This window comes from Onychostoma macrolepis, chromosome 12 (assembly GCF_012432095.1).
Source record: "Onychostoma macrolepis isolate SWU-2019 chromosome 12, ASM1243209v1, whole genome shotgun sequence".
Taxonomy (NCBI): Eukaryota; Metazoa; Chordata; class Actinopteri; order Cypriniformes; family Cyprinidae; genus Onychostoma; species Onychostoma macrolepis.
In genome coordinates this window covers 21,542,151-21,568,677 of record NC_081166.1, presented here as the reverse complement: position 1 = coordinate 21,568,677, position 26,527 = coordinate 21,542,151, and the positions used below count along the sequence as shown (strand labels likewise).

The window sequence follows — 26,527 nt, the reverse complement described above, 5'->3', positions numbered from 1 at the left end:
TACAATACAGCTGTCAAGCACAACAACACGCATCGTATGATTTTGTAAGTGGTTTAGAAGTGAGATGAATGTCTGTGTGTGTCATGGAGAGAGAACCCGGCGTCATCTGAGAGATAAAAGCATATCAAATATTCCCGTCCTCAGCAATACCTCTCATCCCTAAGGACTAAATCGATCTGAATCTTTAGTTACTCATATAAAACCATGATTTAACCATCTTCAACTCTAAGGCATTCATAGACTATATAGTGAACAGCACGTGGCACACTATTCAGGGAACATGGGAAAGACATCAATCTGATGGGAGATAAATTGCTGATGTAGCATTTTCTTTTTTTAATCAGAACTATGGCAAAATGGATTAATGGCATGCTACTCATATTTTAAATACATTTTAAATCTACAGTTTGTGAAGGAGTATGCAGTATGGATGTCATTTTAAAAGTAGCATTGTATGTACAAGTTGTGAGTGGTATCCAGGGTCTTCATTTTTCATTGTCCGTCAGAAAATGTAATGTTTAAAACCTCTTTGTTGGTTGCTTCTCAATCATTCATCACATTGGAAATGGAAGGTCAAAACAAGTGCATTTCATTGTGTGATACAGTATCTCATAAAATTATTGAATTACATGGTAAACAAATGAATTTTAAAGAATACCATATTATTACTAATATATCACACGGTTTATTACCCCCCCTGCCCCCCTCCACTTATCCACAAAAGAAATACCAAAAATAACATTTTAATAATTACAACATTTTATTTTATAAAATACACATCAAATTAAAGCCGACTTGACATTGCCCTATAACAGTTACTTCAACATTATAGACATATTCACATCAAAATAAAAGACCCTTGTGAAAGAAAGAAAGCTGAAACTACTAAACAGACTAGCAAATGTTAGGGAATAGCTTAATTCAAAACAAGTCAAAGCTTTAAAGCAGCGCACAAACTGACCATTTGTCTTAGCTGATTTTAATGAGTATGCACAACTCAACGGTGCTAAATTAGCATCTAGCATCCAAAACAATAGTTCATGATACAGTAAACTAATAATAAAAATGTAATACATTTTTATTATTAATAAAAAAACTCTACATTTATTCACGATTTTGTCTTAAAATTTGTCTTCATAAAGCTAATTTCCAGTCTTTATGGAAAATCTTTTAAGCGCAAGATTCTAATCATGCCACATGGATATCAGTGGTACAAACTTTGTATATTCCTTTCAGAACTTCTATAATAGGATTGCACAAAGTACTGTAACTAAAAGATGCCTTAAAAATATTAACTGACATCAAATAATTAAAACACTGTCCACTGTAGCAGTCATGCCGCCACATCCACTGATGCACATTTACAGGAAATCAGAAAAGTCTTTTAAAAATGACCTCAAAGTACCTCAAAGACCTTCATAGGACATTTTTGCCTTCACAGTGTATCCTATCCTGCATGTTCTCCAAAAACCACCACGGCATTGTTCTACCATCAACACTGCCTCTAAACCGGAGAGGCCAGACACAGCACTTAAACTAATTGGATAATGCCCCTCCAGCAAAGCCTCATTAAATTCTCAATACCAGCTTATGTTCCCGGATATTTCTGATGAAAAGTCATGGTCAACACTCAGGGCAAGAGAGAGCCATAAAAGAAGTCATAGAGATCACTCGAAGAAAAAGAAAAAATAAACAAAAAAACTTGCCACCTAGTAATTAAAACTAATAGTTTCCTTGGTTTTGGTGAGATATTGCACACTAAGAGAAAAACACTGTGGAAAGGAGAGTTAAATATCCTTTATAAAAATGTGTAAATCAACATTGATGTAAGACGAGATGGTTTCGTTATCCAGAAAAAAACAACAACAAAAAAACACTTTGGGCAGTCTTCATCAAATAGAACATATGTGGAAAAAAGTGGATATTATTTAAACATTAGCTGCAGAGTTAGGCACATACCAATAATAAAATCTTCTTCATGATAATCAAACAATTCATTCATTAAGTCTTATTTCACACGTATTGGTGGTAGTCATCAATCTAATTGTAGAAGTGAAAAATGATGACTACTGAGAATGGAGAATGAAGAACTGTTTTAGGATTGAATTCATCAACAGTCGCAGCTGACAGATTGAAGCAACTTCAATCCCAATGATGTGTATCAAGAGGGTTGCAGTATGGAGCACAACCGTGATGTATAGCTCCCATCCTGCATGCCAGTATGTGGCTTTTGTAACAACAGACCCAGGTCATCATGTCCCCCTTTTGCCTGAAGAGGAACTCCAGCCGCAAACCACGACAAGAGGCCAGAATCCCAATCCGACTCAGAGGAGGCTGTGGACCATGTGAGGTTAGGGAGGAGAGCGGAGGCTCCGGAGTGTGACAGAAACGAGCTGTTTGTGGCTTTACAGACTAATGTATGGGAAGTATCTTCAGGTGTCTGGAAAAAAAAGGGTAGCAGTTCTGGAGGATCATGAAACTGATGGCACTGGAGTTGATGGTCTTCATGGAAAAATGGAACCAACTGAGGAGGGTCCAAATCAGATGAGTAAGTGGTTATTTGGGTTTCTACTGGAGCTTTGATTGGAGACAATTCACGTGACTGCTTAACACAGGGTTGCTTTGCAGCATTGTCCTGTTGGTCAACTTGATGAGGAAAACAGTGGGTACTGGGAGTAAAATATTTTAGGGGAGGCTGCATTGGGATCTGATTCACAAGAGATGATTCATTCAGTGATGACTTATGGGTTGCTAGTATGCTATCCCAAGTTTGATTATTCATCTCTGTTGTAAAACCCACCTTGGAGACTGGTAAACATGATATGGTGGAAAGTACAGATGAGTACCGCCTTATCCAGTTAGCACTGCAAACCCCCTGAATTGGGTTTGGCTTTTCACTTTGACTAATCTTTCTTCTCTTGGCAAGTTTTGGACTTGGAGTGAAGGACCTGCAGCGCTTTTTTAAGTTAACTATAGAAAATGGGTAATCTGACAAGTGTGGAAATGGTAAAAAATGTGGTAATGAAAAGTAAGAGATGCCAAACTCAGGAGTCCCAACAATATCTTGGGCTGATTTCAGTGACTGTTTTGTTGAAGGCAGCTTTCTATGGTCCAACACATACTGACCACAACTTTCAGAATTACCATCTTCACCTTGCTGGAGTAGCATCTTAGGTCTGTTTGAGCACATTTTTAAACCTTGATCCCAATCATGTTTTTGATTTTGAGAGTTGACTGTGTAAGGAACACCACCTATAAGACCACTTCGTATATGCAATACATGTAGATCATGACCACCCTCACATTGTTCCTGAGTTTCAGGAACATTTTTACCACCAGTGATGGTGCGTGGGATTTTTTTGTCTCCAGAAGAGCTTAGAGTGAGCATTTTAGATGGAGCTTCTGAGGGTGTGACAGAAGATAGGCTCTTGGGTTTCTTCTCTATTGACTGGGATTTTGGAGGAACGTGTTGTGGGACTAGATCCATGCAGAGAACACCAGATTGAAAGTCCTGAACCTTTGCAGTGCAGCTGATGTAAAGGCCTAATTTGACATTGTCAAGAAGATCAGGTGAATTGTTTTGCATTGTATTATGCGAGTTTGCATTTTGTTGACCAGGCGTACTCTGGATAGGTTTAGGAAAGGGGTGTCCTCTGTTGTCAGCATTTGCCGGTAGACGATCACATTCTTGAACAAGTGAATTCTGAGATTTTTCATTCTCGCTGACAGAATTCTGCACCATTGCAGTTAAATTACTCAATTGCAAATGAGAGAAGCCAGTTGATGACCTGAGGGGAATGAATAAACAGAGTGAAAACAGAGGAAAAAGTCTAACATTCAATGTTGTACTGTCAACAAGACAACAGTGAAAATCAAAAATATCAGTGAATTGGTTCAAAGCAAATCATTCGTATAATTGCTCCTTACTTGATCAGCGTTGGATCCACTTCTAGATTTGGATTACAAACAAAGCTAGCATCCATGGCAGCCGTTAGTTGGTCTACTACAGCATAGTTACTGTCTTTTCGAATGAAAGAACGATGCATTTCAGACTGCAAGTGCTAAAAATCAAAAAGATAATTTATGTCATGTTATATAAGGCATTCAGTCTGCATATTACATAGATCGTTCACCCAAAAATGAAAATTCTGTCAATAATTACTCACCCTCATGTTGCTCCAAACTCGTAAGACCTCTGTTCATCTTCAGAACACAAATTAAGATATTTTTGATGGAATCCGAGAGCTCTCTGTCCCTCCATAGACAGCAAGGGTACTACACGATCACGGGACAGAAGCATAGTAAGGACATTGTTAAAAAGGTCCATGTGACATCAGTGGTTTAACCGTAACTTCATGATGCTACGAGAATACTTTTTGTGCGCAAAAAAAACCAAAACAATAACAACTTTATTCAACAATTCTTCTCCTGTGAGTTACCGTCTTCCACCATTATCGAGAGTATCACGAAGCATGCGCATGCTTTCCTCTGCACGTAAACAAGGCGCATCAGCAGCATCACACGCATTCATTTTTTTACTTGCAAGAAAGTATGTGTGTGCATAGGCGGAAATCCCGGGGGGGGGGGAACCTGAGAGTTGTCCCCCCTAAAAATATGATTTAAAACCACGCTGTGTATTGTTAATAACAATGTTTTATACTTTAAATGCAAGTAGTAAATCAACACAAACAGGGCAAAAATGCGTTTTAAGTTTAGAAACATTTTGAGTCTCCCCCTCCCTTGCCTCACAGTGCTTTGGTCCAAATGCCTGCTTTCCTCTTTTACATCACCTCAGTGTTGCCAATTGGGCTACTAACACTGTTGCCGCGGGTTGTTTTTCATGTCCGCGGGTTGAAGCTACCCCAATAATGTGATATTTAGCCCCAGGAATGTGAATTTTAGCAGAGGAACCACATCGAAAAACGTGTATTTTAACCCCCAGAATGTGATTTTTACCGGGGAATCCCCCCTCGAAAACGCGATTGGGCTAGTTTTGAGTAGCAATTGGGCGGGTTTTGTTGCGAAATCCAGGCAACCCTGCATCACCTACACACACACACAAGTCCGATGAGCGAGAACAAAGTCAAAAGTTGTGGAACTCTGCTGTCAAGGCTATTTTATTCACTTGAACATCTGATGAAGTGACCTGTTTCAGGTACGGGGCCCCAACACAATAACTGTATGCTCTTTTACACATAACCCTTATTTTGCTCGCTAGCTCTCTCTCATTATAGCTATAACTATTACCCCTTCACAACTTAAGTAGCCTAAATAATTAGTCAACCTGATGCTATTCAGCCATATTAAGCTACCTTATTTTTTTTCGGATCACAAAAGACAAAACAAAATACCTGCACTTGTCCATTTAATGATTTGTAAACATCTTTAATCTTTTTACAAAAAGGTTTAAAATGTCATAAAAATTATCCCATGCAACTCGTTCCGTATTCCAAGTGTTCTTAAGGCATACGATAGGGTTGGCCGAGAAACAAATCGAAAATGTAATCTGTGAAAAACTCCAGTCATTGCATTCGTGCATTTATACGAGTTTTTAGTTTATAGTTCATTTGCATTTATAGTTTGCGCTGGCGCGCCTAGGAAAAGCACACAAGAGAGTCATTTTGAAGCATCAAGACAAATAAAATTGACTTGAAACACAATACTTTCTTTACTGAGGTGAATATCTCTGTGACAGTCAAAACCGCTTAGAATGTGCGCAAAGAGCTCCGTCTGTAATCATTAAAAGCTGTCATACACTTCAGTTCATCGCAATCTCACGACGTGCCATTAATCAATTAAGCTCTCTGCACTGCACAATGAATCTCTTATTTACATCTTATCTACATGTTACAATGAGAGGATTTGTGAGCTTGCAGAACTCAACACCTGATAAAAATTCAGCGTTTTGAGCGGTGAGTGAACATTTGACGCTCTCCATAACACAAACACACTGGAGCATTTGCCAAATATGTATCGCCAATATCAGACGGGGCCCCCTGATTCCCCTGCCCTAAGCGGCTGCTTACCTCGCCTATTTGTTAAGTCCGCCCCTGGTAGTAAGGCTATCCTCTTTGTATACTTATCCTTACAAGTACAATTTAAGCTGTATTATTTGTGTCCCCTTCAAAAATTGCTCTTGAGAAATTGTATGTTTATTGTCCCCCCCTACTGTTAAGGGCTTTTCACACTGAAAGCAAAAATTCGGCACGATGATGTTTTTGAATCGAATCAATAGATCCCTATGGGGCTATTCACACCCGGTGCGATCATTCGTGGCGCGAAAAAGCAAAAGATTTTTTCTTTCTTTCGTTCTGTGTGTCGATTTTTTTCCCCATCGCTCTGCGATGAAACGGACGGACCAATCAGATTTGAGCTTAGATCACATGCGTGGAGCAGCTGCTGCTGCACAAAAGGGTGAGAGTGGTGGCGCTGTTTCAAAAACCAGTGTAAACAAACACCGAAGAAGAGTATTCCGAGCGATTCTGAGAGAGAACAGATTTATTCTCACATGTTCTTAATAAAATTTCTATTAATTTTCAACTGAATTGTGCGATCTGGAGTGTCCGTTTTCTTCCACGTGTGCGAGTGTTATGATGAGTCAGAGTTCGTTAACTCTCTAGATCTTCCGTATTAAAAAAAACTAGTGAAATATATTTCTACACATGAAATATGAAAGCAAATAGACATATGATTATGACGATATATTTTCTGTATGTGTTTTGTATGCAGCTCAAGGTATTTTTATAACAATAAAGGATGTTTATGACAATAAGCAGTGTGATGTTATAAAACATACAAAGAGTGCTCTCTAAAAATCAACTATAAATCACAATCGGAAGTTATTACAAGCACTCGATGATGGTTAAAAGTGGGTTTTAAGCAAAAACAATAATTAACGTACATAAATTTCCAAATGTGGCTTGATGCTACTTCTGTTTGTATTTTAAGATGTTTTTATAAGCATTATAGATGGTTTGTGTTTCTGGCATAGAACCAAACTTTATTTATCTTATTGAGCAGTGGACGATGTTAAATCCCTATACAAGACACATATCTGAGGAAAAATGCATTGTTGGTCGGCGCCACCTAGCGACCAACTAGAAAAGACGCCAACTAGACGCCAATTAGAAAAAGGCGATCAAACGTTTCGCGTTCGGTGCAAGCGGCAACCTCCTGGTCTCTGTCTTGAAACCAACACGGAAGTGACTTAAACTGTAATTCATCGACTGGCCACTAGAGGCTGGCTCCAAAAGGGAGTCAGTCCCATAGACTCCCCATATTAAAATGCCCAACTTTACAGCAAAAAAAAAAAAAAAAAAAGTGGTTTTGGTCTATACAGCTAATTTTGCCCTTCATGACAACAGTGAGGGGGGTGAATTTTTTTTATAACTTATCCGTTTAAATTATATTGAGCCTAGGGCGTGGCCACTTGAGTGACCCATGGATTGCCGCTGCTGTCACCACTGTCGCACTAGGTTGGCGTGGTTTCAGCAACCAGCTCCACCCACATCCCGCCTTTTTGCCCATTTTCGATTATCCAGGAGTGACGCGTAGCCAAGATGGCAACGGCCGACTCCGCCTACTTTGAGCTTCAAAAATGCTCTTTAGAAATCTTTGGGTGACGTCACGGACACTACGTCCTTTTTTTTAAAAATTTTTTTACAGTCTATGGTTCGGTGTGAAGGCAACGTTCGTCTGCGATTCGCCCCTGTGTGCGTGTCGTGATACTTTCCATAATGCCGCTAGGATGACACGAAGGAGAAGAACTGTTGAATAAAGTTGTCATTTTTGTTTTCTTTGTCCACAAAAAGTATTCTCGTAGCTTTGTAAAATTACAGTTGAACCACTGATGTCACATGGACCATTTTAACGATGTCCTTATTACTTTCTGTGCCTTGACTGTGGTAGTAACCTTGCTGTCAATGGAGGGTCAGAGAGCTCTTGGATTTTTATAAAAAATATCTTAATTTGTGTTCCGAAGATGAATGAAGGTTTTACGGGTTTGGAACAACATAAGGGTGAGCAATTAATGACAGAATTTTCATTTTAGGGTGAACTATCCCTTTAATCAGTACCTTGTAGTAACTGATATTAAAAGGACTTTTTTGCAAAAAAAATACCAAATGAACTCACCTCAAACTGGTTTTTGTAGACAATGTGGCAGCACTCACAATAGCCTGAACTTTTCTTAGTTGGGCCTCTGTGTGTGGCACTTGCAGTAACTGGTGCTTGCAACTTATGGCAGCTGCTAGTGGCTCCTTCCTTCTTCCTGAGAAAAAAAAAAAAAAACCTCACAGACTTAAGTGAGAATGTAGATTTGATTACCAATTTCTCAAACCGCAAAAGAACATACCTGAAATTGTCCTTGCTGGAATCTACATCCTTGCTTATAGCAGACTGCCGAGGAATGAGGGGCTCAAAAGGGCTAAATTTTCCAGAGAAACTCATCACTGGGAAACTCAGAGTCTGTGCATAGTATGGTCTGAATTTCCTGTTTAAAACCAAAACCATAAGGATTAACAAAATAACAAGCTTCTTTGAAACACATTTAAATTGGGAAGTATTTATATAATTGGAAAACGGATACCAACATTTCTTCTTAAAATCAAGATTTCATTTTAAAATGTCTAAATTTGTATGACTGAAAATGTGTTATCTGCTACAACTAGTGAAAACTCTCTTTTGTTAAATTAATGGTTATCTTAACCATTTTCTTTTTTTAAATCCTGCAGTGTAATAATTACTTTTATTACATTATTTTTAGATGAGAGGCCAGTTTCATAACACAGTCACCATTTTAATAAGCTAGTCTGACCAATTAGTCAAGGGTTAATCAGTCATACTTTTTAAAATCAGATTAGACCAATCAATGTTTTTATGTAACTGACAAAGTTAGCTTCTAAGAATAATCTAATTCTGAATGACACAGAACATTTCAAGCTACAACCCAAATTCCGGAAATGTTGGGACATTTGTTAAATTTGAATAAAATTCAAACTAAAAGACAAAATCACATGAGCCAATATTTTATTCACAATAGAACATAGAGAACATAAATGTTTAAATGGAGAAATTTTACACTTTTATCCACTAAATGAGCTCATTTCAAATTTGATGCCTGCTACAGGTCTCAAAAAAGTTGGCACGGGGGCAACAAAGGGCTGAAAAAGCAAGACATTTTGAAAAGATTCAGCTGGGAGAACATCTAGCAACTAATTAAGTTAACTGACATCAGGTCTGTAACATGATTAGCTATAAAAGGGATGTCTTAGAGAGGCAGAGTCTCTCAGAAGTAAAGATGGGCAGAGGCTCTCCAATTTGTGAAACAGTGCATAAAAAGATTGTGGAATACTTTGAAATTTGACACTGAGGAACATTGTTTTTAAAGGCTTTGCAAATCTCATCATCTACAGTGCATAACATCATCAAAAGATTCGGAGAAATCTCTGTGCATAAGGGACAAGGCTAAAGACCTTTGTTGGATGCCCATGGTCTTCGGGCCCTCAGACGACACTGCATCACTCATCGGCATGATTCTGTCATTGACTTGACTAAATGGGCCCAGGAATACTTCCAGAAACCACTGTCAGTAAACAATCCACCATGCCATCTGTAGATGCCAACTAAAGTTCTATCATGCAAAAAGGAAGCAATTTGTGAACATGGTCCAGAGGCACCGTTGTGTCCTGTGGGCCAAAGCTCATTTAAAATGGACTGTTTCAAAGTGGAAAAGTGTTCTATGGTCAGACGAATCCAAATTTGAAAATCACAGACACCATGTCCTCCGTGCTAAAGAGGAGGGAGACCTTCCAGCGTGTTATCAGCATTCAGTTCAAAAGCCAGCATCTCTGATGGTATGGGGATGCATAAGTGCATTCGGTATGGGCAGCTTCCTATAAAGGTTTTAGAGCAACATATGCTCCCCTCCAGACGACGTCTATTTCAGGGAAGGCCTTGTGTATTTCAGCAGGACAATGCAAAACCACATACTGCAGCTATTACAACAGCATGGCTTCGTAGAAGAAGAGTCCAGGTGCTGAATTGGCCTGCCTGCAGTCCAGATCTTTCACCTATAGAGAACATTTGGCGCATCATTAAACGAAAAATACATCAAAGATGACCACGAACTCTTCAGCAGCCTATATCTGGTAACCTATATCAGGTAAGAATGGGACCAAATTCCAACACCAAAACTCCAGAAACTCATAACCTCGATGCCCAGACGCCTTCAAACTGTTTTGAAAAGAAGAAATGCTACACCATGGTAAACATGCCCCCGTCCCAACTATTTTGAGACCTGTAGCAGGCATCAAATTTGAAATGAGCTCATTTTGTGCATAAAATTTAAAGATTTCTCAGTTTAAACATTTATGTTCTCTATGTTTTATTGTGAATAAAATATTGGCTAATGTGATTTGAAATTCTTTTAGTTTTCATTTTATTCAAATTTAAAAAAACGCCCCAACATTTCCGGAATTCAGGTTATATTTTGATATAGTGTGGACTCTACACTAATAAGTAGACTATCAGCAATAGGAATTTTACATACAAATATAGAACTAAATTAAAATCTGAACTAAAATCAATCCTTGTGGAACTATACTCTAGACAAATTCTAACTTTGTTTTTCCACTTAGGACACAGGGAAGCAAGAACTAAATTAGCTGTCACAAGCACAGACGCTTTATAATTCTGATGCCTGAGTATTTATACTTCTGTTTTGTTGTGCAAAACTTAACTTGGATAAGATCATCTTCAAGAAAAAGCTAAAAACACATCTCTTCCATCTCATTCGCTTCCGGCTTCGCTACTGTTCGGACGCTCTTGCTTACTGCTCTGCGCTTTGCTCCCGGTTTATGTATTTTTCTCAGATTTTTCTAAGACTTTAAATTCAGCAGATCAGCACAGTGCTCAAACAACACAGTTTTGACACAAACACCAAACTAAAGACTTTTTGGGACTGGAATACTCTTTGCCTCCCACTGCCAGCAGCTTACATTCCAGAGACGAGAAAACACAGCTGCCGACATTCTAACAGACGGGAAAGAAAATGCCTCTTGTGGAATCTACTTGCTGCATGAACCGCCACAGACTTCTACAAAGGATTGTGGTTCTTGAAACAAAGTTACTTGCTGGACTCAGGGGTTAAAGCAAAAAAAAATCCTGAGCCTGAACTTTTTCCCGGAGGCGGGGGGGAAGGGGCAGCACATGCAAAGCATGCAATGACTGTTGCAACTTAAACATTTGAAAGGATACTATGGCAAAGTTATCATGAATATATGGTTTACCTGAAGAATGAAAGCTATATCATACACTTGGATAATTATGAGCTATATCACTGCTTATCAACACTAGGGGTGTGACAATATACTTGGATCACGAGATGAGACAAAATACAGATAATTGGTTCACTAGAACGAGACAATTTTAATGCTATTTTTAAAAATTTTCAAATAACAAAATATTTGTCTTTCAATTATAAAAAGTAAAAATACAGTTTTATTTTGAAATATTTTAACTAATCTATGGCTGTAACTAATGATTATTTTGGTAAATCAAGTAATCTACTGATTATTTTGACAATTGAGTAATCAGTAACAAACACACCTAAGTGAAAACCAGGCTGTAGTATGATTATTTATATATAAACTAACGATGAGGCAATAATAATTGGCTCAAATAAAATATCAAAACCAAGTACATATTTTTATTGAACAACACAGTTAAAATACATAATGTAATATGCCTATACATAATATGAACATAACCAATTTAAGTAAATTATGTATTATAACAAATAACTACAGAGGGCGCCAAGGGCCTGGTGACGTTTCACTTCACAGCGTGATTAAACAATGTTTTAAATTAAATAAATTTTAATATTTGGCCACATGCAGAAACTTTTATTTTGAAATTGCGATGTACGACGTGTCATATTTAGACATAGGTTGACGTATTCTCCTGTGTTGGCAAAGGTTTATAAATGATTTACGTTACAAATCTAGTGAGATAATGCACATTGTTTTCCCAGATTAACTTTAAGCAATTCTCACAGCATATACAGAGGAAGAGTTTAGCCCCTTTCACACATACACTTTACTGGTAAATTACTGAAAAATTACCATTTGATCATATGTGAACAGGACCTTTTCAAAAAGCCCTGTAAATTTGTTCTGGCAATCATATCGTTCTTATAGAGATGACAAGATTACTCTGAGCTGCTTACAAAGCTCCGCTGCTTTTTAATTAGTTTTTCCATGTAAATATGCGCTAGATGGACTTTGACCATCACGCCTTGCAGCTTTGTGTCGCGCTTCTCCATTCATCAGAGCTGCGACTCTGCCTACTATTATGCGCGTCTCGTGTTTATAAGAGCAAAAACTTCTGATTGGCTAGTAATGTTAGTTTGGTTGAGAGTGAAAGCTGTGCTCCTCTCATACCATTGGTAGGTGAACTCATGGACTCAGTGATATCAACTAGTTTTTTTTTTTTTTTTTTTTTTAAATGTAGGATTTTTCTTTTCCCCACAGCCAAATGCTGCACGCTGGAGATCCAGCTCGGTGCCGGAGAACTTCAAGCCCTGTGGACTTCCAAAACAGGTGGAACACACAGCAGATAGTCATCACGGACCCCCTCAGCATACAGCCAGTGGGTCCTGTGAATCTAGTGACTCTCAACAGTTTATACCAAGTGTAGAGGAACAAGCCGAAACTGATCGACAGACTAATCGATGGCACAAACAGGGAGCGAGACCCAAAAGCACTCGAGACATCAGATTGTCATGAGTATCTCGTATTGCTGCGGTAGCAACCTCTACCCCAGATACGGCTATTACAAGGCTTGTAAACACTGGTATTCAACCACCCCCTATACATCTTGAGAACAGATTTGAAGCATTAATGGATGTGGGCGAGGAATCCCCAAATGTGAGTGAGCATAGATTGTATCAGCCAGCAGCTAACATCGCTACTAAGACTTCGAAGACTTGAAGTTCAGTCGTTCATCAGTGGACCACTCCCAACAAGGGGAACCAACATGTTTTCACTGCTGCTTGGGCTGAATACATGGCTACAAAGAACCTGCAGGAGTCAACTCCATCAACAACTTCAATCTTTTCTGGGGCCATAGACAACTGTTTAAACTGGATCACCTCCACCCAAAACAAACTTGGTGCAAGAGTGCTAAAGAACAATATCTATTTCTCCCTCCGTCATCCTTCAGTAGTGTGTGCCAATCCACTCGGCCTGAATGGCACACACACACACCTGGACAGAATATGAGTGACCACAGAACTTCATATCAGCTTCCGAGTCATCATGTGGTTGACACATCCCACAAGGACATTGATAACGCCACGCAGCCAAAACAAACTCTGCTCATGGAAACTATCCCGGCTGAGCCCTGCCCACAGAGCTCATCACAAACAAATTGTGACGTACTACATCAGCTCCAAGACTCAGCACCCAAGGACGACTTTCTGGAAAACAGCCAGGGAAGCCAGGACAACATTTCACAGCCACCGGAAACACCAGAGCCAGAGCCCCGCTCACCAGACACGCTATCCCTCTCTCCAGAATCTCCACTTCTAAGCTTCTCACAGAAAATGGAGGAACTCGTGTATGCTGGGACCAAACTCTCTCACTCTTTGGCTGCAAGCCCCCAGATATCAACTAAAAAACGGCGGGCCCCACAACCACCAAAGCCTGTGAGCCCAGCTCTCCCTCCTCCTCCTGTGAGAGCTCTCCAGCCGCTGCCACAATGCCAGGGCCCAAACCCTTCCTCCATCGGCTGTAGGTGAACCAAAAACAACTGATAGCTACTCTCAGTGATGTGTGTCAGGTCCCTGCTATGTTAGCAGCAACTTACACAAATGTTTACAGAACAAGTGGGAACCCAGTGTGCCTGTAGCTTTCTCCATCTCTGTTTTATCATGTGCTAGAAAGTCTAAAGCCCGGTACACACCAAGCCGACGGTTGGCCGTTGGGCAGTTTTTGTTCGTCGGCCGACTAAGTTTTCTTGAGTGTGTTCTGCACCGTCGGCTGAAGTTGGTCCTCGTCGGCTTTTTTTCAGCCGATTCAACATGTTGAAACGGCGTCGGAGCTCGTCGGTCAGTCAGGCCATATGATCATTCTGATTGGCTGTTCAGCTGGCGAATCAGTGTGCGAACGGACGTGCTACTTGGCCATCGGGTGTTGAGCATCGGCTTGGTGTGTCAAGGTAACTTTGGACCCAGACGCTGCCGACATGAGCCGACCCCACAGTCTGCTTTCGTCGCCACTAGTTTGTTGGTGTCGGTGTGTGTACCGGGCTTAAGGCCTTCTCAAGCCGTACAGCTGACCCGTCTAATCTGCGGCCTATTATGCATCAATCTAAGATTGCTGTAGAGACAAAATGTAATTCCATTAAGTTAGCATTTTTAAACATTCGCTCACTAAAAAATAAATCATTTCTGATCAATGATCCACAACCTGGATTTTATGTTTCTAGATGAAACATGGCTAGAAGACAGCTGCAGTGCAACAGTCCTCAATGAAACAGCCCCTCCTAACTTTAATTTTACAAGTGTCTGCAGGACTGTTAGGAGAGGTGGAGGTGTAGCTGCTCTATTTAAAGATGTTTATCAATGCAAGCAAGTGTCATTTGGTCAGTATTTGTCTTTTGAATACCTAGGTATTGTGCTGAAAGGTACTCCACGCATTCTGTTTATCATTATTTACAGGCCTCCAAAATACTTTGTTGAAGAGTTTGACTGTTTTGCTATTGCAGGGGATTTTAATATTCACATAGATAATGCAGAAATCAAAACTACTAAATATATATATAACTGTTTTAAACACTTTTGACTTGATTCAGCATGTGCATGAACCCACACACAATCGTGGACACACTCTAGATTCCCTCATCAGTAGAGGTCTAAACATTTCATCCATTGTTATAGCACTATCTGATCACTTCTGTATTTTCTTTGATATATTGATCTCTGTTACCACTGAATCTAGATCTGTCTCTGTCAGAAAGAGATGCATTAACGAGAACACTAGTGTGCTATTTATGAAGGCTATATCTTTAACACCAAGCATTTCTGCAGATTGTGTTGATCTTCTCTTGGATTCATTTAACGCAAAAGTTACTAACGTGATTGATGATATTGCTCCGGTAAAGGGCAGCAAGAAGACTGGAAGACAAAAATCATCTTGGAGAAAATCAATAGCAGTTCAGAGTATGAAAAGACAATACAGAAAAGCTGAGCGGATATGGCTGAAGACGAAACTCGAAATTCACTATAGCATCTATAAAGACAGCCTTCATGCTTGTTTTGAGCCCAAAGACTACATCTAAGTTTTGATATTCTAAACAAATTTGATCTATGGGATTCACGTTTAACTGGGAAATACCAAAAAGTGTTTATACAGTAGCTAGACAGTTTATGAGATAGGCTATGTGCTATATAGCTCAAGCTGTGATGCTCCTTCTGCTAGCAAGTTTTCTGTTATCATACAGTAGTGCAGTACTGGTCAAAAGTTTGGACACATTACTATTTTTAATGTTTTTAAACATTGCATATCTTTTGCTCATCAAGCCTTCATTTATTTGATCAAAAATACAGAAGAAGAAAAAAACAGTGATATTGTGCAGTATTGCCGGTATTCCAATTTAAAATAATGGTTTTCTGTTGTAATATACTTTAAAATATAATGTATTTCTGTGATGCAAAGCTACAGTCTTCAGTGTCACATGATTCTTCAGACATCATTCTAATATGCTTATTTATTATCTATTTTGGAAACAGTTGTGCTGCTTAATATTTTTATTATTATTATTATTACTACTACCTGTGATTCTTTTTTCAGGATTCCTTGATGAATAAAGAGTTTTTTAAAAAAACACACATTTATTTAAAATAGAAATCCTTTTTTAACAATACACTACCATTCAAAAGTTTGGGGTCAATATCTTTTCTCTTTTTTTGAAATAAATTAATACTTTTATTCAACAAGGATGTGTTAAATTAATTTTCAAAAAGTAGTAGCAAAGACTTATATTGTTAGAAAATATAAAACGGTTTTAAAATATATATATAAACTGTTCATAATTTTTATTCATCAATAAATCCTGAAAAAGCATCACAGATCCCCCAAAAATGTCATTTTAAAATTTGTATTAGTTTGCATGCAAGTGAGCCTATGATCAAAAAAAAAAAAAATAAAAAAAATAAATTATATATATATATATATATATATATATATATATATATATATATATATGATTCAGTTTTATAAATTTCCAATTAATTCCCATAAATTCCTTAAATTCCCCAAAATTCCCGTAAATTCCCATAAATTCCTGGTAAGTTTCAAATTTTGAATATTTCCAAAGTTCCCCAGACGAAGTTCCCATGGAAAGTTTCCCGAAATTTTCCGCCCCTTTGCAACCCTATTTATAAATCACTAAATGGCCTAGGTCTAGGTCCTAAATACATTGCAGATATGCTCACTGAATATAAACAGACCACTCAGATCATTAGGATCGAGTCAGTTAGAAATACCAAGGGCTCATACAACACAAGGGGAGTCCGCTTTTAGCTATTATGCCGCCCGCAGTTGGAACCAGCTTCCAGAAGAGATCAGATGTGCTAAAACATTAGCCACATTTAAATCCAGACTCAAAACTCATCCGTTTAGCTGTGCATTTATTGGATGAGCACTGTGCTATGTCCAAACTAATTGCACTGTATTTTATGTATAATCATGTTCTATTCTTAACTGTTTTAAATTCATTTTAAATCAATTTTTATATCATTTTCTTGTTTTTCTTGTTGTGATTATTATTATTATTTTTTAATTCCTTGTTTTTATTATTGTGATTATTGTTTTTTTTTATGACTATTTCACTTCCTTTTATGTAAAGCACTTTGAATTACCACTGTGTATGAAATGTGCTTTATAAATAAACTTGCCTCGCTCTTCTAATTCTATTTGCTAAAATTAAATTTTATTTTAGCCCACTAACACTAGCTTTCTCTATTCTTTTTCTATTCTACTTGTTTTCTTATATTATATATACACATACATACATATACACACATACGTGCACTGCGTTAAGCTAAACGAGACTTGTTGGTTTTGATTGCTTTATTGCCCTCATTTGTAAGTCACTTTGGATAAAAACGTCTGCTAAATGACTAAATGTAATGTAATGTAATAAGATGTGCAGACTAACTAGTAAAGCAATCCTTGCATCAAAAACTACTAATGAATGCTTTTGTAAGATTAAAGTAAAGATGCTCAGAGAAATACAGTGACTGTAATATTGAAGATACTGAATTCAACAGTAATGATCTATTGCATTCTTCGCAATCTCTGTAAAACCTTGAGGAATACAAAAATGAATGCATTTTGTGTACACACGTAAACCAGCTCGAGGCATCAGTGTTGCTGTCATTATCAAACTTAAGCCTCTAATAAACATAATGCCACTTGAAACTATTGTGATTAAGTTTAAGAACTTGACAAGGATCAGGTTCTAAGCAGTTTGGTATCGTGGAGAAAAATGATAATTCCAAATTGGAAAGAACAGATGCGTCTGGTGCTGTTGATGCAGTTAATTAGTAGTAAATGTCACACAGTACAAAAGTTTAGAGTCATCCTTTAGTTGCATCATCCTCTAGCATTAGAAATGGATGAAATTTGACGTGTCACCTCCTGAATGTATATATGGGTCAAAAATATATGGGCCCACACCTGCTAAATTATTAAATGAATCTTCAGATAACTTTCTGTAAGGAGTAAAATAAATACCATTATATTAATTAACACTTATGTATGTAAAAGTATTATAATAATATCATGTTAATTATTGGTTTTAAGTAATGCAAACATACAGAACCTTATCGTAAATTGTTACCTAAATGTGTGTAACAAAATCTGGTGTGCAACCAAATATCTATGAGAATTTTTTTCATGACATGCAATTTTATCTGTCAATTTATACGTAATTGTAGTATTCACAGTATGCAAAATAATGTATACATGTACAGCATAATGTACAATATGGGCTTAATCACCCATTTCCACCAGGATCTAGTATTTGTAGGATCAATTTCTGACAGCAGTACCAAACAGACTCCAAACACAATAGTTCTTTTCATCAGCCAAGAGCTGCCCTGTGCACACAGAGCCTCAGCAGGGGAGGGAAATTATACTTTTTCTATCAGCTTCAGGGTGGCCCCTAGGGCATGCTGCACGCATTTTGATAATTAACTTATCTAAAACATCTACAGTGACCTGAGCTGAATCATTCGCCTCGTTAATGGGGATTGGGACCAAAACAGTTTTACAGCAGAAACGGTTAAGTATCACTAAATGTGTTTATTTTTAAAATCCCTGTAACTCTCTAGATTTAATAAAGACAAATCAAAATAACCAGATGAAATAAAATCTTAGAGCAGACAAGCCACTCATTTGATTAAAGATACACTGGCTATGAATGGAACAGCATAACACTACTCATACTATTTCTGCAGTAATCAAATACACTATTACTACAACTATATCTACATTTAAATAAAATGTTCAGCACACAACCAGAGCACACTGCACAAAAATATTATAAAAACAATGCAATATAAAAGCTGTGACTTCTCATTTTTAGGGTCATGAATTAATCAGAAGTGATATCAGCTTCAACTGACAACTTCTTAACTCTTTATTTGATCACAGTACCAGAGGCCGGCAACCTATTTTCCACTTACCATTAAAAAAAATAGGTAAAATACAGTATAAAGTACCTAAAGTAATATCTAAACAGAAAGCAGAGTTAAGAGAATGAGACTGAGGTCTAAAACTCACCGACTGGTGTCCTCCACTTTCAGATAAGGACCTCTCAAGACTCCAGCTGTGTGAAGACACAGGTGTATTAACACTCCAGAGCATACGCTCAGGTTTCTCAGGCAGAGGTGTACAAATTAAAAAAAATAAATTAATTAAATCTAATAAATTTACTAAAAAACAACCACAACAAGAAGTAGTACATGTTTATGTAGTTTACAAACCTTTCACATGAGGAGTTGATAGTTTGCTTCTTTTTTTCTGTTGTAAAAAAGGGTGTGAAATTTGTGTGAATAAGAAACTCATTTTGACAAGAAACTCATATTAACAGTATTAATTCACAATTAATTGAATTACCTTAGCTGTCCTCATTTTCTGATTTAGATGATTGATGAACTTTAGAAATTCTGTAATTAACGTTAAGAAAAAAAAGAAACAGAGTACAGTCATAAATATTTTTTGTGTTTCTAACTTATTTAATAACGGGTTCACCACAGAGTCCTATAAGCAGTATCCCACATTCATTGAAATTGTACATATGGTGCTCTCTAGTGTTGACTTCTTGTAAGTCAGTAGAAGACTGCACATGAGCACTAAGAGGAACTAGTATTCTGCAGCGCAGGGCTCAAAAGTAGTACTACAATACTGAAAAAATGAAAATGCTTTATAACAGGTGTTAACTATGGTCACATCTTATTCTGATCCAAGAATTTCCCTCAGTGAATGCAAAGCCGAATTGCAAATGTGATCCTTAACATAATGCTTGTGTAACCAAGTGTTTTTCTGAGCTTCGCATTAAATGACTAAAAAATAAATAAATATAAAAAAAATAGCAAGAGAGATATCCTTTAGGCAACAATATTTATAAAAAAAAAAAAAAAAAAAAAAACTTCATTTGCAGCAACTTCCACCACAGATTACAAACATGGAATACAGATACATGGAATAGCACACATAAAAACTGAAATTGCCTTTACTTTGTGACCACGTTATTCCTAACCCCACTGTGACTTTTAAGAATCGACACAAATGGTCAAATTCTTTAAAAAAAAAAATCCTTACATTTAAGTATGATTAATGTGAAAGAGGAATGGGGCTGTCAAACTTCAAAATGCCACTCCAAAATCAGCCCACGTGACTTGCATATATGATATTGTTAAATGCCCCCTAAAGCAGGTAAATGAAAGGATACCATCAACACTGTAGACCTTGACTCCCCATGAACGAGCATTAGCCAGCACACTGCTCTGATACTTCTCCTGCAAACAACAAAAATCACTTAACGGTTAACAAGTAAAAATGCAAAATGAAAAACTGAGAGGTCCTAACATAATAGCAGCAGTATTATGACTGAGCAAGAAAGTATTTTATCATCTTAATGTGTCAGATTGGATTTGAATCCAATTAAGTTTGCATGTTCCATTTAACAACATGAATTGTTTCTTAAAAAAAAAAAAAATTTTTTTTTTAAAACTTACGTTTTCACAAGGCAGCAAGATATAATATCCATTATTGTCATGTTTAGAACATCAGTAAAGTACAGTAATTTATTGGCTATCAGACATTTGGAACAATATAGAGTTGGGATCAAAGGGCAGAGAGCACTAGTGAAAATTCTTTAATTTGCATTTTTACTAACTTGACAATTATTTTCATTAGAAATAATACATTGTTATGATCAGCATTACAAACAGAGAACTGAAAAGTTGATCTGAATTCGAGAATTTGAGCCCGTTTCAGTTTTTACCCAGGTAAGTTCATGTTTAGTTTGAGCAAACTGTCTTGATCTTCAGCAGATAACGTTTATATCGAGCTTTGTGAGCCTGCCGAACCTGATCTAAACCAGGTTGTATTTGTTTGGTTTTGTCAACTCTAAACCTACTCTGAAACTCTGGGTTTGTTCAGCTAGGTTCATGCAACAGGCCACTGATGATCATGTTCTCCAGCATGACCGAACAGAAGCAAGAAAATCTGACACAAATTTACTTATTTTTCATTATTTGTGCAGTTCTTTGTTTAACATTCGTCAAATCATAAAACCTTCACAAATTTTCAATGTAAATGAAGATTATGAAGGATTAATTTTGAGACTGCAAGTAGGGGCACATGCACAGACACACATTGCATTGAAGTAAAATAAATAAGAAGTATAATTCTCTAAAATATTTACAGGTGCTGGTCATATAATTAGAATATCATCAAAAAGTTGATTTATTTCACTAATTCCATTCAAAAAGTGAAACTTGTATATTATATTCATTCATTACACACAGACTGATATATTTCAAATGTTTATTTCTTTTAATTTTGATGATTAGAGCTTACAGCTCATGAAAGTCAAAAATCAGTATCTCAAAATATTAGAATATTACTTAAGACCAATACAAAGAAAGGATTTTTAGAAATTTTGGCCAACTGAAAAGTATGAAAATGTAAAGTATGAGCATGTACAGCACTCAATACTTAGTTGGGGCTCCTTTTGCCTGAATTACTGCAGCAATGCGGCGTGGCATGGAGTCGATCAGTCTGTGGCACTGTTCAGGTGTTATGAGAGCCCAGGTTGCTCTGATAGTGGCCTTCAGCTCTTCTGCATTGTTGGGTCTGGTGTCTCTCATCTTCCTCTTGACAATACCATAGATTCTCTATGGGGTTCAGGTCAGGCGAGTTTGCTGGCCAATCAAGCACAGTAACACTATGGTCATTGAACCAGCTTTTGGTACCTTTGGCAGTGTGGGCAGGTGCCAAGTCCTGCTGGAAAATGAAATCAGCATCTCCATAAAGCTTGTCAACAGAAGGAAGCATGAAGTGCTCTAAAATTTCCAGGTAGATGGCTGCGTTGACTGTGGACATCAGAAAACACAGTGGACCAACACCAGCAGATGACATGGCAGCCCAAATCATCACTGACTGTGGAAACTTCAAGCAACATGGATTCTGTGCCTCTCCACTCTTCCTTCAGACTCTGGGACCTTGATTTCCAAATGAAATGTAAAATTTACTTTCATCTGAAAAGAGGACTTTGGACCACTGAGCAACAGTCCAGTTCTTTTTCTCCACAGCCCAGTTAAGATGCTTCTGACGTTGTCTCTGGTTCAGAAGTGGCTTGGTAGCCCTTTTCCTGAAGACGTCTGAGCGTGGTGACTCTTGATGCACTGACTCCAGCTTCAGTTCTCTCCTTGTGAAGCTCTCCCAAGTGTTTGAATCGGCTTTGCTTGACTGTATTCTCAAGCTTGCGGTCATCCCTGTTGCTTGTGCACCTTTTCCTACCCAAATTCTTCCTTCCAGTCAACTTTGCATTTAATATGCTTTGATACAGCACTCTGTAAACAGCCACACCTTTCAGTAATGACCTTCTGTGACTTACCCTCTTTGTGGAGGGTGTCAATGTTCGTCTTCTGGATCATTGCCAAGTCAGCAGTCTTCTCCATTATTGTGGTTTCAAAGAACAAGAGATACCCAGAATTTATACTGTAGGGATGGTCATTTATTCAAACTCAAATGTAAATATTCTAATATTTTGAGATACTGATTTTTGACTTTCATGAGCTGTAAGCTCTAATCATCAAAATTAAAAGAAATAAACATTTGAAATATATCAGTCTGTGTGTAATGAATGAATATAATATACAAGTTTCACTTTTTGAATGGAATTAGTGAAATAAATCAACTTTTTGATGATATTCTAATTATATGACCAGCACCTGTAGGTTTTGGACTTACATTGCTGTGGATTGCTTTTTCCAGTAATGCTTTTCCACGACTGCCACAAACCTTGAAGACAAAAAGACATTTAAAAAACATTATTAGCTACCAAACATCCCTGCTTGAAATATTTCAATTCACCTCTACTGCATTTTTCTTAATATACCATTTCAAAGTAGCTTTGTAGAAACACCCTCTGTGAATAAGACAAAGATGACTGTGGCAATAATAAAACTAAATAAAATAAAAATAAAACTCTCTGAAATGTTTAGGTCTAAAGAAGTGACCTTGGAAGGAACCAGAACTCAGCATGAAAGGCTCCTCAAAAAAATGTACTGACAGCACATCATACATTATAAACTAGACAAGAACAAAACTTAAAAATTGGGTACATACCAGAGGTTTGGGGGTTCCACTTTGTTTTCCCCCTGCAGTACATGAACCATTCACCTGCAAATCACTATGAGGTTCTTTAATGCCCGTCACAACCACATTCACATCTTTGGTGAGAAAACTGTCCACGTTCTATAGGAAACATTGAACAGACAGGATGAGATGTACCATTTAATAGCACTTTGCATACAGGGCAACAATTACTACGATTTCTGTTTTGTCTCTAATTTACAAATGAATGACAAAATGATATCTCTCACCCCTCCCAGACGGCTGATGATGTCAGTGAGTGCGACGGACTGATGTCTCTTCACGTCATGCAGGTAGAAGGATTGGCCCCTCAAAACACCCAAATGTTCTCCAGCCATTATTTGAACTGAAACAGGTTTGGGAATGTTTATACGCATGTCAATTCATCTATGGGGGGTTTTCAAAAATAACTGAATTGCTTTATAAATTACTATTAAATATTATTGATATCATGGGCTCAAGTGCAAAGGGCTGCAAACCCTATTGGTTTGTACCCCAAAACTGCATCTTGTAGCTAAAAAGACCTAGAGATTTGAAACTTGGCAGGATGGTTGTTTGGTCCTGAACGAACAATTGGGGAGCTGCAATGAAGCTAAATGCATTTTGAGCAATAACTCCTCCTGAACCGTATGTATGACAATGTGTCTTATATCAACTGAATTCCTGGCCCCCAAGCAAAAGAAAAGTTACCTATTACACTTCATCAATCCATCATGATGAACTATAAATACAGCAGCATCACATTTTGCATGCATATTATAAATTGTTGTCTTGTGTTTTTGTGGTGGCATTTACACTGTCGGCCATTTATATGCAATAAAACATCATACATGTTCAACACTGATGAGAACTAGTATTGCTGCTCTCTTTTGCCATAGTATTATGAAGAGTTGGTTGGGTCTTAAATGAAGTTACTGACTACATTAATAATAAAACAAATAACAGGCATGGCCTAGATGACAAAAAGTCTATAACTCCAAGACTAAATGTCAGATTTTCATAAAATTAACAAAGTATATGAACATCTGATTCTGAGAAGAATTCAATATTCAGGGGTAACACACACAAAAAAAAGTGTGTTCAGATTTTCCCTTGACTAATGGCAAGTAGAATGCATACAATGTTTTTAATTTCCACCCAACAAAATCTTGCACCTTTTTGAATTTTCCTTGAGCATTTACTGTAGCTGGGTATGAATTTCACATTTCATGATTTAATAATTCAATAACACATTTGTGTCTTAAATTAGAATTTTAGTTATTCAGAGTGTTTGAATTGTGTCTTTAATTGTGACTTAAAAATCAGACCACATTATGCCTGAGTAATCAATGCAGAAATCCAGATTCAAAGGGTTTGTAAACCCTAATAATAAATTTTAATAAATTGACAAAAAGAATAATTTAATAAACGATTACATGATTATACCTTTTTTTACAATTAATATAATTATAAATAATGTATGGTTGCTCTCTTGAAATACAAACACAGGTTGCTGTTAAGATTCCGAAGATCCTTCAGTTTCACAGACTTATTCACAAAGCCCTTGCAATAGTTGCTTGCTATTGCTTAATTTTATGTTGCGTGCCGTGTTCTCCTCACAGGTAAGAAAAGGACATTTCAAGGCTTTTAAAACCACAGGGCAATGCCATAGGCATAGAAGAACCATTTTTGGGTTTCCCAAAGAACCTTTCAGTGAACCTTTTTTTTTTTCTTGGTGTGAAGAACATTTTAATCTAAAAGAGTTAAGAGTGTAGGGCTAGGAGTAGGTATTTCCATAAAAACTACATTCAATCATGTTGTTATTCTCATGGCATGACATGACCTTCAGCTTCAGTTCTGTCATGTCACTGACTTTCAAAACTCCTTTCCTGTAGCATTAGGGATAGTAAAGTGTTTATTGGATGTACACTTCAGAATTTCGCTGGAAATAGTAGGCTATCTGGGTATTTTTTGCATGTTTTATAAATACAAATTCGGATATGCTATTCATTTCATGTACTAAGGTATGTTTCAACTACTATATAGTAGAGAAGAGGGTATATTTGGATGCAACCAAGCTCTTGATTCAATTTGATTGCTTCGTAAATATTTCCATCTTCTATTATTCAGTGTTTCATTCCAAAATACATCACAGTAGTTTTGTCGGTTTACAAGTTAAGGTTTACATAAACTTAAAATAATAAAGGAGGAATATAGTGCATAGCATACATTTGGTAAAAACAAGATTAACCAGGGCTGGGTAAAAAATATTGTCCTTCTAATGCATCTTCATTTAACTGATCTCAGTTCTTAGATTCCAGTATTGATATTTTTTTAATTGGATTTTTTGATAGCGTGCACCTCCCATCCAGTAGATGTCCAGAACTTGTTGCTGAACCCACATTCTCAATCTACCAATACTGACCATGCTGGCCGAAACTATTAAAAGCTTTTTGATATACCTAACTGTTTTCTATCTAATGCACCAATGAATGTGATAGCATAATGTCTGTATATTATCAACACATTGGTGTATGGATAAGAAACTTCATCTCCTTGCAGTTGCTCTTTTTTTTAGGTCAGTAATTATCAAACACATGCTAAAATTCCTTACATTTTATAATACACTACAGCACAAGAAACTTGATAATTGTATAATAAGGATCTATTAAGTAATTTTAAACACGCTATTTATTAAAACTATTGATTTCTCACATTTTTATGCGTTGACACAGTTGGACCCTAATTTCTCAATGTATTATTAACACTGTTAAACATATTTAAACAAATAAATCCAGAAAAAAAGTTTTGTTTCAACAAAATTGTTAAATAAGAACTAAAAATTTAAACAGACAAGCTAGAAGTGCAAGACAAAGAATTCGTTTATGCCATGGTATTACAGTATGCTGTCTGATATTTATCATAGAAGTACCTGTTTTATTAGAAAGGTTTATTTGACATATACGTTACCGTGTTTGGAGGGCATGTAAATACCATGGTAAACAAAAGCTGTGTTCTGTGTGTATATATTATTATTATTATTATTATTATTATATTGTTTAACACAGAACACAGCTTTTGTTTATATAAACTCCATAAAAGAAGGGGGTAGTATCGACTGATCACATCAACAGAAGCCACAAAAACCTGTATCATCAAAGCATTTATGAAAATGTTTATCTTACCTTGAGGTCCTTTGCGCATAAGGATTAAAAATGTCGCGCTTCTTGATATATTAAAACATCCTCAATTGTATAGTTTTCAAGCGATATAAATATAACGCGCAGTCTCTTTCTGCGAATCTTTTCAAATGGCCCTCCTGAATTTCTTCTTCTCTTGCATATTGTCTGCTGTAGCGCACAATGTTACACATTACCGCCACCCACTGGCGTTTAGTGTACTTGCTATAAACTGTCTGTTACCAGTCAGTTATGTTGTTCATTGTAAAATTGCTCGTAATTGTAAATGGTCTGTATTTTGTCATGTGTAGTTTTTCTGTGAAAGTTATCGTTATTTGTAGATTTTTCTTTTATGAAACAAAGCTGTTTTTTTGGAACGAGTTATCACATTTTGTTAAACTGTGGCAAAGGAGATAG

The 26,527-nt window shown here is 37.0% G+C and overlaps 1 protein-coding gene across 1 annotated transcript; it reads right to left on the bottom strand.

The window, feature by feature from the left end:
- Nucleotides 1-759: 759 nt before the first annotated feature.
- dbf4b (DBF4 zinc finger B) lies at nt 760-26,267 on the bottom strand. The gene is made up of 12 exons (XM_058794560.1): nt 26,117-26,267; nt 23,183-23,298; nt 22,926-23,054; nt 22,548-22,598; nt 20,020-20,086; nt 19,185-19,234; nt 19,052-19,088; nt 18,849-18,894; nt 8,354-8,491; nt 8,134-8,269; nt 3,928-4,061; nt 760-3,788 (listed from the first exon to the last, which is right to left on the bottom strand). The coding sequence occupies exons 1-12, from the start codon at nt 26,133-26,135 to the stop codon at nt 2,162-2,164; spliced, it is 2,550 nt and encodes an 849-aa protein (XP_058650543.1). The 5' UTR covers nt 26,136-26,267; the 3' UTR covers nt 760-2,161.
- Nucleotides 26,268-26,527: the final 260 nt, after the last annotated feature.

Bases quoted from the DNA above. Each gene is read 5' to 3' on its own strand.
- dbf4b (XM_058794560.1), bottom strand. The intron at 19,235-20,019 runs GTATCCTTTCAT...CGTTAATTACAG, and splicing joins CAAGGTCTACAGTGTTGATG to AATTTCTAAAGTTCATCAAT. The intron at 18,895-19,051 runs GTTTGTAAACTA...GTCTTCACACAG, and splicing joins ATCAACTCCTCATGTGAAAG to CTGGAGTCTTGAGAGGTCCT.